We start from the raw sequence: 13,054 nt of genomic DNA on the forward strand, positions 1-13,054 counted from the left end.
TCAAGCAAAAATAGTCTTTATTCAAATTTAATGGAAACAGGGCCACTGTACTTTGCAAGACGGGGAAAAATAAAAAAATATAAAACAAGGATATTGTCACAATACCAGAATGTGGAATTCTACTTTTTTTACCTTCCCTTCCTATTGTTTACTGTAGGTATCTATTTTCCTGACTGCAAGTCCAAGGTATGAAACGAAAGTAATATGAAATTTAAGACTCTGCACTTTTCACTAAATGGCGTACATCAAAGGGCATCAATTTAAGGGCAAATTGTTGAAGTTACCATACCTACCTAGGAGTCATCATTCCAACCTTAGAAGCCCATCGAAATGCAGTGCTCATTCTCTATGGCTATTCTGGAAATACAGGATGATTATCTGTAGGGGCTCTCAGCCTCATGTACCAGAATGTGCAACAGAGAGGGAGCGCTGGACTAAACACTTAAGACACACCATGGGGGGAGGGTAATTAAAAATGTACAGCAGTGACATGTGTTCTACTCCAATCACTTGTGCTACAACTACCAAACATGTACAAAAGACTTCTCATAGAGCTCTAAGTGTGGTTGCAGCAAGTTTAGGATCTGGACCGAGACCTTGATCTAGATCGAGAATGCGATCTAGAGGCGGACCTCGACCTAGACTTGGACTGGGATCTTGGTTTTGAAACAGATTTGGATCTGGAGCGAGATTTTGATCTGACATTTTGTTTAGAGTTGGAATTTGACCTTGACCGGGATTTACAACTGGTGTCCATTTCTTCACCCTCGTCTTTTACTTCCTTTGTGTCGGGCTCTGCTTTTATATGCTCTTTTTCCTTGGACAGAGATCTAGACCTGGAACGCTCTTGGTCTTCTCTCTTTTTCTTCTTGCTACTAGACTTGCTGTCACGTTTACTCCGCCTCTTGCTTCTCTCACTTCTGCTGTGACTCCTGCTCCTGCTCCTGCTGGCATCCCTGCTCCTCTTCCTACCTTTCCTCTTGTCCTTACTTTTGCTACGACTCCTGCTCCTGCTCCCCTCTTTGCTCCTGCTTCTAGCCTTGCTGACACTTTTCTCTCTCTCTTTACTCCTACTGCCCCTCACACTTTCTCTCTCCTCTTCTGCTTTCTCTTTACTACCACTCCTACTCCTGCTTTTACTCTTACTCTTTTCCTTGCTGGGACTTCTACTTTTTGCTTGATCATCATCACCATCATCATCATTATTATTCTGAACCACATCCTCTGGCTTGTCTATACTTTTACTTAGGGACTTTTCTGCACTTCTGCTGCGGCTCCTGCTTTTATCATCTTTACTTGGACTCCTGCTTTTTTCCTTCTGGCCTCGACTTTTGCTTCGGCTGCGGCTCTTGCTTCTGGAATGAGATCTAGACCTAAGAAGCAAAACAAAAAATGGTATAGGAACGGTTATATAAATTTTCTTGCAATTAATGGCAGTGTTAAAATCAAGCCTCTGCGATTTGTGCAGCTCAAAACACAAGATTACAAGCGTTGCCATGTTGAAATAACTGAATTTGTCAGTTTTGTTCTATATGCTCAGTATGTTCCTGTGATGTTCCTATATATTAGTGTATATATGGTAAGTGCTGGTTGTTTAGAGTATACATGGTAAGTAGTGAAAGAGGAGGGGGAGTGAATGGGTAATAGAATGCTTGATGATTGGCTGAATGTTTAAAATGGCTGACAGTATAAATGAAAGGTGACAGGTAAATCTGGGTAAATGTGAGGTGGTGAATTGTGGAATCTGGGGGGAGAAGAGGAAGAGTGGATTGCTTGGTGGGGTTTGAGAGAGTTGTTTGCCAGGAGAGAGTGAAGAAGGAGGGGGGTGGAGTTCAGATTAGTATTGAGTAAAACCATATGCTTATGTGCCTTAAGAAGAAATCTTGTTAATCTTGTTAGCTTTGTTATCTTTAATAAATACTTAATTTGGTTTACCAAAGGCCTGATCCTTGGCTGGGGTTTCACAGACCAGAAGGGAGGGTAAGGTAATGACCAAGGCTGAAGGGGAACTGTAACAAATGGTGGCAGCGGTGAAGAGAGTAACAATACCAGTATTCAGAGTCTCTGGGAATACTAGTATTGGGACGTTACTGGTGGTTGCCTAGCAGGGGGATCTGTTGAGATCTGTGCTAGAGCGGATAGGTAAACCATAAGAGAGTGCGGTCCGGACTGGTGGAGTCCCTGGTGGTGCCTAGAGACAGGCAGTAACCACGAGCAGGTAGGAACCTGACAGGGAGAGCCAGGGAAGGACGCCTCACAGTTCCCTCTTTGCACATTTCCTTGTAAGACATTCAGTGCCTGTTCACATTTTAAGAACTTTCTATCTGATTGCTGCAAACAAAATTTGACTAACTTGTGTAACGCTCAAATGCATATTATTGCAAAGGAAGCAACATTCACAGCCATTAGCGATTGATATCTCCTGCTAACAAGTGAAACACACAGGAAGGGGTCAGAAATAAGACAGCTACAGATCAGTAACTAGATTTTAAAGCTAATGAGGATAACAACAGGATCTGGATTCCCAGAAAATAATAGAATGTATTTAAATGATCAATTTGATAATCTTTAGTGCGGCCATGTCTCCTGAGAAGTTTGCACAAACCAAATGGCTGCTCCAAGATGAAGCAAAAGATATCCTCGTCCCCCAGATAATTAGGAGATCTTAATTTGTCTGTCTCATATGAAATAAGAGTATAACCAGCAAACTGGCTATTTTTGTAACATGCAATGCAAGTCAGGGACCTAAGATGACAAATTAGGTTTGTACATGTGCTTTACATTTTGTGCCTGAGTAAGCAAGGTTTGTTATGTTGATATGGATTAACAAGACTCAATCACTATCCTCTGAAGTATATTGAAAAGTAAATAATGCTAGTTCACTCTACCTGGATCGTGATCTGCTCTTTGAATGGCTGCTTTTACTACTGGCACTATGACTCCTGCTTTTCCGAGAGTGTCTGCTTCGAGAGCGAGACCTGAAAGGAAAAAAAAGCAAACACATTGTTGCAGCTATAAGTCTCTATGGACTTTTGGGAGAATCCTTGAGCATGGCATAACAAATGCCTATCAAATTGCCCCAAAAAAGCACTTCAGTATTTGTTAGAGCCTGAGAGCATTTTTCAGGTAGTACAGTTCCATATGCATTTCCTAGAGTCCCAACAGAACAAGTGTATAGTTTCTCTGAAACTGTCAGATCACACCCCTCAAAACTGTTTTAATTACTGGGGGTAAATGCAAGCAAATCAAGTAAGGAGAAAGCAAGTGGAATCACTGGGAAACAACACATTAATCACTTACTATAAAAATGTATCAAAGTGACTTACAATTATAAAAGTATTCATGATACAAAATTTAAAGCACATCAAAAGAAAAACATTAATTGACTAAATAGGCTCATCTCACAATAACATAAAAAGGACAAATTCTACCTCACCCTGCTAAAAGATGAACACTAATACAGGTTTGAGTACAATCATATCATATGACCTCAATTAAGACCCAAATGTTTGGGTGAACAGGAAAATCTTGGGGCATTCCACAGCCAGGGAGCCACTACAGAGAAGGCCTGTTCTTGTGGTGCCACCCTCTATACCTCCCTCAGAGGGGGCACATGAAGAAGGGCCTCAGATGATGAATGTAGGGTCTGGATAGTTCATGTGGGGAGAGGCGATCCCTAAGGTATTCAGGTCCTGAGCTGCGCAAGACTTTTTAGGTCAAAACCAGCACCTGTATGTATAGGTGGGGAAAGAAGTCAGAACTAACATCTAAGTGTAGGGATTAGGGGGAAGAGTTGCTTGAGTGAGTTGCTCTAGCCATGACAGCACACACTAAAGGGGCACAAAGCTTTGATTAGTGATGACAAAGCAAGACAAGTAGTATACCCAATTCTATGCTGGCACAGAATGGTGAGAGAAGGACTGGACACACTGGTTGACTTGCTTTGCTCAGACCCTCTTAGGTGCTGAGATCAGCAGAGGGAGCCCTTTTGGTAGTTCCACCACCCTCAGAAGCTTGGGGGATGGCGGCCCAGGAGAGGGCATTCTTGTTGGAAGTGGGGCAAGAGCAACTCCTGTTTGGGTTCTTTTGTTTGTATTCTAGAAGGAAGATAAGAGTTAGGGCCCTCCAGCTGGCTAGACTTGCCTACCTTTACCTGTGCTCTTCTTTGCCTAACTTCCTTCCGTTGTAAACTGATATGCTCAGGGAAGCTGACCTGCCCTTCCTTCGTCTTCCTCATTGACTGTCCGAGGAGAGAGGAGACATCTTTGCTCTCTCTCCTGAGCCATGAGGGCAATACCCAAGTCTGGGCATTGCACCTCCAACTTAGTTAGTTAGGTAGAACTAGGTATGCCTTTCCTATCTGCTATGTGTTTCTATAAATAAAGTAGCTTTTCTTATTTTACTAAGTCTTAAGTCTCAGTGACCTAAATGCAGGGTAAAAGCCTGCTACTTAGCTAAATACACACACTGGCACACACGCAGCTCAGACCGCTGAGTATCTCTGCATATATATACATATTTCCATAACAATTCTCTGTGGCAGCCCCTAAGCTGTAGAACTCCCTCCCCACAGAGGTACATCTGGCACCATTACTAAACAGCTTTTGGGAAATGCTGAAGATGCACCTATTTACTCTGGCCTTTGACACCTGAGATGTATATTTTTAGGACCCACACTATTTTTTGTGATGGGATTTTAGGTTGTTTTCAACTGTTTTTAAAGATGTTGTTGTGACCCACCTTGGGACCTTTGGGTGAAAGGTGGGCAATATAATAATAACAATAACAATGAGGAGGAGGAGGAAGAGGCAACCAAGAAAAATTAAATGCATCTGTATTTTGCTATGCTACAACACAGGCCAAGAGTTCTTAAACTTTGTCAGAGAAGACCTCTCAATTGCCAAAGCCTACGCAAGCACAAGAAAAAGTTCTGCTTGTAGCATTCTCTTGTTCTGGGCTTGGAGCAAACAAATCAGTACGAAGGAGGCATCAGAAACCTTTTTGGGAAGGGAGATAAATGGATGCCCCACTACTTATTAGCATTTGGAGTAAGCACAAAAGGCACTAACTTCTGGTCCATCAAAATACACAGTAGGAGTGTTTCTCTGCACCTAACTACGGAAGCTCACATCGTAGTCTCAGAGGTCTACATAGGAATATCACCCAAGCAAAAGATCATCTCTCATGCATAACCTGTATATTGGATAAACAGGCACTATACTAAGGAATTCTGACCGCTTACTACTTACTTAGAAGTACTGCACAAACAATTATACATTTATATTCTAAATGCCACTGAAGTAATTATTCCTATTTTAAAGATAGAACTAAGGAGGGGAAGATATGGCTGTCCCAGGAATATTGCTACGATTCTCTTCTAGAACTGTAAAAATTGTGTCTCTCTGAAGTGGTTCAGATGCAACATCAAGCCATACTTTTTTTGGGGGGGGGTTATTATGGGGACTTGGACTTGATATTGATATGTGTGATTTTAATGGATATATTTTTATTATTGTTTTGTGTTGTAAGCCCCCTTGAGTTTCTTTGAAAATTAGGTGGGGCATAAACATGTCAAAACACAAAATAAATAGGTTGGTATTACATGAATGAGCAATCAGAAACTTTCAGCTGGCTCATATCTGCACTCCCTTCCTCCACTTGTGCATAATAATTCCTTGCCTCTGATCCTGGCTTGAGGCAAACCCGTACGGAGCGGTTTTGTTCAAGCTGGCAAACTACAGGACCACGGAAATCTGCTTTAGATCAAGTCAGACCACTGGTCCATCTAGATCAATAGTGTCTGCACTAACTGGCAGCATCTTTTCTACTCTTACTGTTGAGCCTTGGCTCTCCCTTCAGGGGCAGGAAGGGTGGAGGCATGAGTTGCAGGCGCCTCAGCAGTCTGAGGGCGCGGAAGAACCAGCAATTATTGAGTCTGAGCAGGACCTTGGGAGGGGAAGCGAGCCTGAACTTGAGCCAATTCCCACTGATAGCGGGATCTCAGAAGCAGAGAGTGCGCTGCCCCCAGTTGTCGCAGAGGAGCTGTTGGGGGAAGTTCAGGAGACTCTGCCAACTCCTCCCCGGCCAAGCAGTTCTCAGGATGCCAACAGCGTGATGCAGCCTCCTGACCTCGAGCCTACTCTGGAGCAGGTGTCTTCCGACGAACCGTTGGAGACCCGCCCCCGTCGCCTCACACCCGCCGCCGTGAGAAGCGGACAGGGCAGAGACAAGACTTGCGAAGGAGTCAGAGATTACGCTCGAAAACGTTCCCTACTTAAGCTGGCAGCGCACGAGGGGGGGTTGCTGAGTCAACTTTCTTCACACGTCGTAGAGCATGTGTAGAGTGTAGCTAGGGATTCCAGTATAGGTGTTTCTTATGAAGTGCAATGCCTTTGATGTATCCATTACTTTAATAAAATGAGATTTAATTGCACCCGTGTTTCAGTCTCTTGGTTCCGGCTCTGGACGGGACACTTACCTGGAGATGTCAGGGATTAAATCTGCATGCAAAACATGTGCTCTGCTCCTGAGCTACAGCTTCATCCAGGTCACATTGTGACTTCCAATTAGGGTTCGTAGGGCACAAGCGCATTGCTGTCTGCTGACTTGGATGAAATGGCTAGCTATGGTTTGCCTTAAACCAAGATCTGAGGTGGAGATTTGTCATGAGCAAGCCTAACTACCTAACCATTACGTTTAAATCACTCCTCTTTCTGACCCACCAACACAACCCATCAAGAGAACTGCAAAGTTCTGCAACTCTCCTCTGTTCCTGCAAGGACAGCAATGTGCGAGTGTGCTACATTATTTTTCAGCAACTGTACAAAATACTGACCTGCCAAGAAGTGCTATGAGCAGACGTACCTTGAATGAGTCCGACTTCTGGAATAGGAGCGGCGGCGCCTGGACCCAGGTCTGTCTTCCACTAGCCTTATCTTTCTACCATTTACTTCTGTCCCATCCAGCTTTTCAAGGGCTCTTTTCATGTCAGAATAGGATTTGAACTCAATCACACCTTCATTCTTTCTTCCTTTGTGTGCGTCAGCATACGTCACTTCACCTGCCTGACGCATATAATCCTAGAAGACAGAGCATTGCCTTTGAATACATCTATGCTTTCATTCTGATGTCCCTTATCATCCCCTTGGATGCTGCAACTGAAAAGCAAACCTAATTTTATATTTTTTTAAAAGTGCGCATGAGAAAGTTTAGCTTATTGAAGCCATCTTGATCCCCTCTCAGATATGCAAATTTCTAATAGAAATTTCTAGTCATCATAAACAATGGACAGTTTGGCCTTCAAAGTAGAACATCAAGGTACTAGCATTTTAGGTCGTCACTAGAAAATGACTGCACAGTACTCCAAGCCTCATCTATGGTCTAAAATACAGGCAGTACAGTGGCCTATTACCTAGACAATTCTAACCTCAGACATTCTGTTTGAAGACCATACTGCTGGGCAGGCAAAGGAGGAAAAATATGGTCCAAATTAGTAGTGAAAATGGGCAGAAAGGATGAGGCAGACATATACAGAATACTAGGACTAAAATAAGTAGGTGAGTGCCCCTGCACTTATGTCCTACTTGTAAGTTGTAGGCATTTGGTTGCCAGGGTTAGAATACAATACTGGACCAGAAAGGTCTTTGGTCTGAACCAGCAGGGCTCTTATGTTCTTACAAGTCACAAAGGCTGGGAATAGGATAAACATACAATAAAAGAAGGTTTGATGATCTAATGGAGCGGGGGCAGGAAGAGAGGTCAAAGGGTCTTTGTGGGAGTTACAGATGGAAGAAGGTTTGGAGATCCAAGTGGTACCCAGGCCAGGAGCCTGGGATAACTGGAAAGATATGCATGTTTTGAGAGAACATGAAAAGTGTGGGTCATTAGATTACTTGTAAAACTCATAAGCAACCTTGCAAGTGAAAATAACAGAAAACTGCTGTCAGAGGAGACAAAAATCCAGATCAGTAAGAAAAGAATTGTATATGGAACAGTCACCATTATGAATTGGTAATTCAGTAATGAATTGACACTACTAATTTATACAACACTCCCAAATTCTCACTTCCAACACTTTGGTGGGGCCAGGAAACTGAGGAAAGAACTTCTCAATCTCAACCCCACCCCGCCTGTTTGGCAAGTTCTCAAAATGCATACCCACATGTGCGATTAGGTGCATAACTATTACTTCAAAATAATTTATTTTCATTTAAGAGCATTAAGCATCTGAAATAGCAACATATTTAGTATGCATAATAAAAACTCCATAGGCTGTAGCCTCATGCTCAAGGAGCTTATCGCTTGTATTGTTCTTTATTGAGCTTAGTATGCTTCACTAAACGTTAACACAGTATCAGAGCTATACTGGACAGGGTTTCCATGAGAAATGAGTAATTATTGTGTGGACCAAAGGCCAAGAGTTAAAGCTCAGAACGGACCCACAATTTACATTTTCAAACCTTTATCAGCATTGGCAGAGGCACAGAGATTGCATACCTTCAAATCCTGCCAACTGCAACGACTTGACAGATTTTCAACGATCAATCTGTATTCAGTACGGGTCGGAGGACCGTACTTATCTCTTCCACTTCTTCTATAACCATATCCACCTTTAGAGGTGATAAGCAGATGCAATACTTCAGGAAAGGTAGTGGAGCCAGATGATTAATCTACACCCCCGAAAAAATAAAAACTAGTCTATCCAATAGCCAGTAAATACATTTAATTCCCCCTCCCATTAGTCTAAACTACAATCTCCATGTTTAAAATTTTATGTTAACAGCCAGACATTTAATAAGGTCTATATACGTATGTCTAGAACATTAGCACATAATTACAAGTCTGTACATTTTATATTCACTATTAAAATTAAACATGCAACTAAGTTTAAATTAATAAAAATTAACATTTTTGAAAACAATATAACCAAATCACTATAATCAGTTACTAATGTTACTTACATTGTTTTAAAGTTTTCTGAATATCTGACATGAATAAAGGTTTTCAGGCACCTATTTCAGTTTAATCACATCTGTCTCTAACCCTTGGGGTCCTCACCACCCAGGTCTAATGGGAAAAGGTTGCGGTCGTCACATGGCTTCCTTTTTGGGTCAGCCAAGGGCCACAAAGGTCAAAGAGCCACTCATGGAAAGGCAACCCAGGGTCAGCAAATGGAACAGGCAGTCATCTTAGCCTCAAAGGACTCTTAATTGAAACATTGAGGTCTTTGTTAAGTCTATGTTAAACAATCACATTACAAATAAACCATTCATATATTTACAAAATAAAATAATGAAAATTAAAGCTCATTTAGTTAATTACATTTTAAAAAGTTGAATACAAATTATTATCTAAATAATATTACTTTAATAAAAACTACAGTAGTCAAATTTTACATTTTTTAAAAAAATTACTTTTTAAATGCTGTGTTTTAAATAAAATTTTAAAAAATCACCGATACAATGGTATGTTAGTGCTTACTGCGTCCAGAACCATAACTGCTGTCGCGGCGAGGCCCCCGGGCATGCTCAACTATTACACGCTCCCCACAAAGATCTTTGCCATTTAGCTCATAAACAGCGTCATCAGCATCACGCACATCATCAAACTCAACAAAGCCATACCTAAGAGGAGACAAAAGCAGCTCCAGAATCAACCATGTCAACAATTTCCTCAGCAATTCCCACTGGCAGTGGCATGGGCCTTGACAGCCTACACTACATGGGAGCTGTTTACTTGAGCAAGTATCTCTCCCCACTTGTAAACCTAGAAAATCAATGGTGGCAAAAAAGGTATCCTGTACAGCCATAGGATAGTTGCCAAGTCTCCACCCCATAGGACAGAAGGGGTTAATATACCCTCAAGAAATGCTTTGTTGCAGTAAGATGTAGAAAACAATGACAGCCTCTCATAAAAACTTAAGCAACCACAAAAAGGAAAAGCACTCAAAAGCATATTGTTCTAGTCTTTTCAAGACTTTACTTTTCATTACCAGTTATTTGAAGTATATTATAAGGAATGTAAGTAATTTATACATGTAAACGGCTGCTTCCTTCATTTTTCAAATTTAAAAGGCATCATTCCCTTAGATAAAGCTGTGTGAGGATAGTAATGTAACTTTCAGTTAGCAAGGGCCTGTGAGCGCTAGGCTAAGCGATTCTTTAATTTTTAAATGTTATTTTTTACAGAAACAAAACAAACAACAACAAAATGTATACAACCTCTTATATTCTAGTTCCCCCCCCAAAAAAAGCTGAAGTTAATTATTTAAAGAAAGTGAATTATAGGGTAGGATATTATCATCAATTTTCTCATTCAAAAAAGGTATAAATGTTTTTCTTTCTATACATTTGTCTTCTTGAGGTTCACAAATTGTGTTTTTCATAAGTCAGCTTACTTAGCAATGCAATCTCCCATACTTTCCTCACCCATTCAGTTATCAGCCAAGAGTCGTTATTTTTCCAATATTGTACAATGCACAATTTTGCACAAGTCAAAAACAATTATAACCATTTGAAGGTCTACTTTTCTTGCTTCCATTTGCATCATACCAAGGAGAATAGTTTTCCTATTTTGTTGTACCCTATGATTTTTTGTACAGTATTCAGCTGTGTTTCAAAAAGGTTTTGTTTTTGCACAAGACCAGAATACATGCTTAATGTCTGCTTTTCTATCAGGGCTGTGGAGTTGGTACGTCAAACCTTCGACTCCTCTATTTTTTGACTGTCCAATTCAGACTCCTTCATAAATGGCAAATGTATATTAATTTATTAATATTAATAAATTAATATTAATATCAAAATGTTAAATTTTATTTTGAAGCCGGAGTCAGTACAATTCTACTGACTCTGACTCCACCCAAAATTGCTTCCGACTCCAACTCCACAGCCCTGTTTTCTATTACTTCATCGCCAACATGTCATATTACCACTCTGGGCTCCTTTGGATTGCAGTGAAGGGGGAGAAGTAAATTGAATAAATAATAATAAATATTAATTTGATACATTTTACTTAATTTGGAAGGAGTAAGGTTCCATTCAATCTTCTTTAAAGTTGGTACTTAGAAAAGATAGCACTGTTTTGAAAAGGCAAGTCCATTTGTCTTGTAATATGGGAGGACTGTAACTGGTTAGGTCTTTCCCACATTTTTTAAAAAAGTTGGATGTAACTGATTTTGCTTAATTTTTGATAGAATTTATTAGGTTTTACTAACTGATTTGTTTCAGTTAGGATTAAGAAAGACTTAAAAGGTACATATGTGAGTGGAGATCCTTATTTTTTCTTAGTTGTTTGATGTGTCTCAATTTAAAAAACTGGAAAGGTGGAGACTGTTAGATCCATTTGTAGTATTGCTTGTACATAAGATATTATTTGTCCATTTGTACTGAACCAACTAGAAAAGCACAGCATCCTTTTCTGAGACTAGACAGACATTTATACTATGTATTGATCTTCCTATGAATTCATTTAGTAGAGAAAAAAGAGGGGCAGTGTTAGGAGCCAGTTTTTGTTGAAATTTGCACCACACTTTCAAGATGAATTTGGTTGGTAACAATTAGTATCAAGAATATATTATCTCAGCTTGAACCACAATTAATTCCCATACATGTAGTGTAACAGATCTTGTTCAGCTTTGAATACTTTGTTTTCAAACGAACTACTAATAGTTACTAATTTTACTGCTAAATAATATATTGTAACATCAGGAATTCCAGGTCCCCCTTTATTGGCTTTTTAAATAAAGATTCTTGTTGGCAGCTCTACATGGTTTGCAATTTCCTTTTAGAAGTTTATTATATTCTATTTCCAGAGGCAAAGTTCCCAAGAACAGAATTTTTGGGAAAATAACCCTATTAACTGCAGCTGTCGCTCCTGACCAGAAAAGTGAATACTGTTGCAAATGTTCCAGATATTTTTCTATTTGTGGTGTCAATTTTTTGCAGTTGTAACCTGTTGTTATTTGCAATTTTGGATGCAACCATATTCTTAAGCATTTTATTGGAATAACTTTACCACTGTAGACGGCTGAATTTTACCATTATCTCTTGCAAATCTTGATATTAGCACTGAGCCATTCAGGGTTAGAAGTGTTAATTTTGTACCCATGTGCTTTACTATATACATATATTAAAATGCTGTATTTCAACACTAGAGTTCTCAGGATAAGTTAAAGACAATACAGTGTTGTCTGCATATAGTGAGATTTTAAATTCTACACCAGTGGATTCTTGAAATATTTTTATCAAGTGGTGAGAACAAGGCATGTAGCATAATTGTTTTATGCCAAGTCCTGAATAAAACTAAAGTCTTACTATTACAAGGAACTTATCCAGCAAGATTTGCAGGAAGTGAAAATCGTAAGATTTCCCCTCAAAGTCTAACCATTAACAACTACAGTTACCTTGCAACTTGAAATGTATGATTGCTTGACAACATTAACAGGCAAGAAATGTTCAACAGTCTCCAAAGACAAACAAGAGGAGGCAGCAAGTTTGCAAGTGACAGTCCAAATATATAAAATATAGGTTTAGCATTAATCCCTAGCATAAAGAAAGTGTAGCAACAGAAAACAAGATGAAATGGTAAGATGTGTGTACAGAACACCCTTCAGTTTTATAGGATAGTTCAGTTCATTGCCAATTCCAATAAGGTACAGTACAAATGCTTTCCATAAGGTGTGCACAAATTCCTTACATATGCAAATTAGTTCCAGTTTCCATTTGCTACAACTAGCCTTTTAGGCCTTCACTCTGACCTAATGCACTATATTTTCCAGGATGAAATCATAGGTCTCCTGTAGATCTCTGAGGAAGCCTGTTGGGCTAAATGCAAAAAGAGATGTGTCTCCATTCTAAGTGTCAACACCAGCAGTCTCTCCTGGATGCTTTATAACTCAAGTTACTACTCAGGCTCACAACTGGAAAATACCACACTTAAGTTTCAGATAACAAGACATTTAAATTGTAAGAATAACAAACCAAACTGTAAGGAACAGACATAGGATGATCATCTCTGCAGAATCCATCTGTTTTTTGCCCCTCTCCCAAGCTCTTTC

At 40.0% G+C, this 13,054-nt stretch overlaps 1 protein-coding gene across 1 annotated transcript in view; it reads right to left on the bottom strand.

Moving 5' to 3' along the window:
* Window positions 1–13,054, bottom strand: part of SRSF4 (serine and arginine rich splicing factor 4) — a 21,312-nt gene continuing 8,258 nt past the window's right edge. The window contains exons 2-6 of the mRNA XM_061597678.1: window positions 9,481–9,623; window positions 8,497–8,609; window positions 6,865–7,079; window positions 2,889–2,978; window positions 1–1,373 (exon numbers count right to left, since the gene is read on the bottom strand). Of these exons, the coding sequence (XP_061453662.1) occupies window positions 578–1,373; window positions 2,889–2,978; window positions 6,865–7,079; window positions 8,497–8,609; window positions 9,481–9,623 (1,357 nt within the window). The 3' untranslated portion in view covers window positions 1–577. The remainder of the gene's footprint in view (window positions 1,374–2,888; window positions 2,979–6,864; window positions 7,080–8,496; window positions 8,610–9,480; window positions 9,624–13,054) is intronic.

This window comes from Rhineura floridana, chromosome 15 (assembly GCF_030035675.1).
Source record: "Rhineura floridana isolate rRhiFlo1 chromosome 15, rRhiFlo1.hap2, whole genome shotgun sequence".
In the NCBI taxonomy this organism is placed as follows: domain Eukaryota; kingdom Metazoa; phylum Chordata; class Lepidosauria; order Squamata; family Rhineuridae; genus Rhineura; species Rhineura floridana.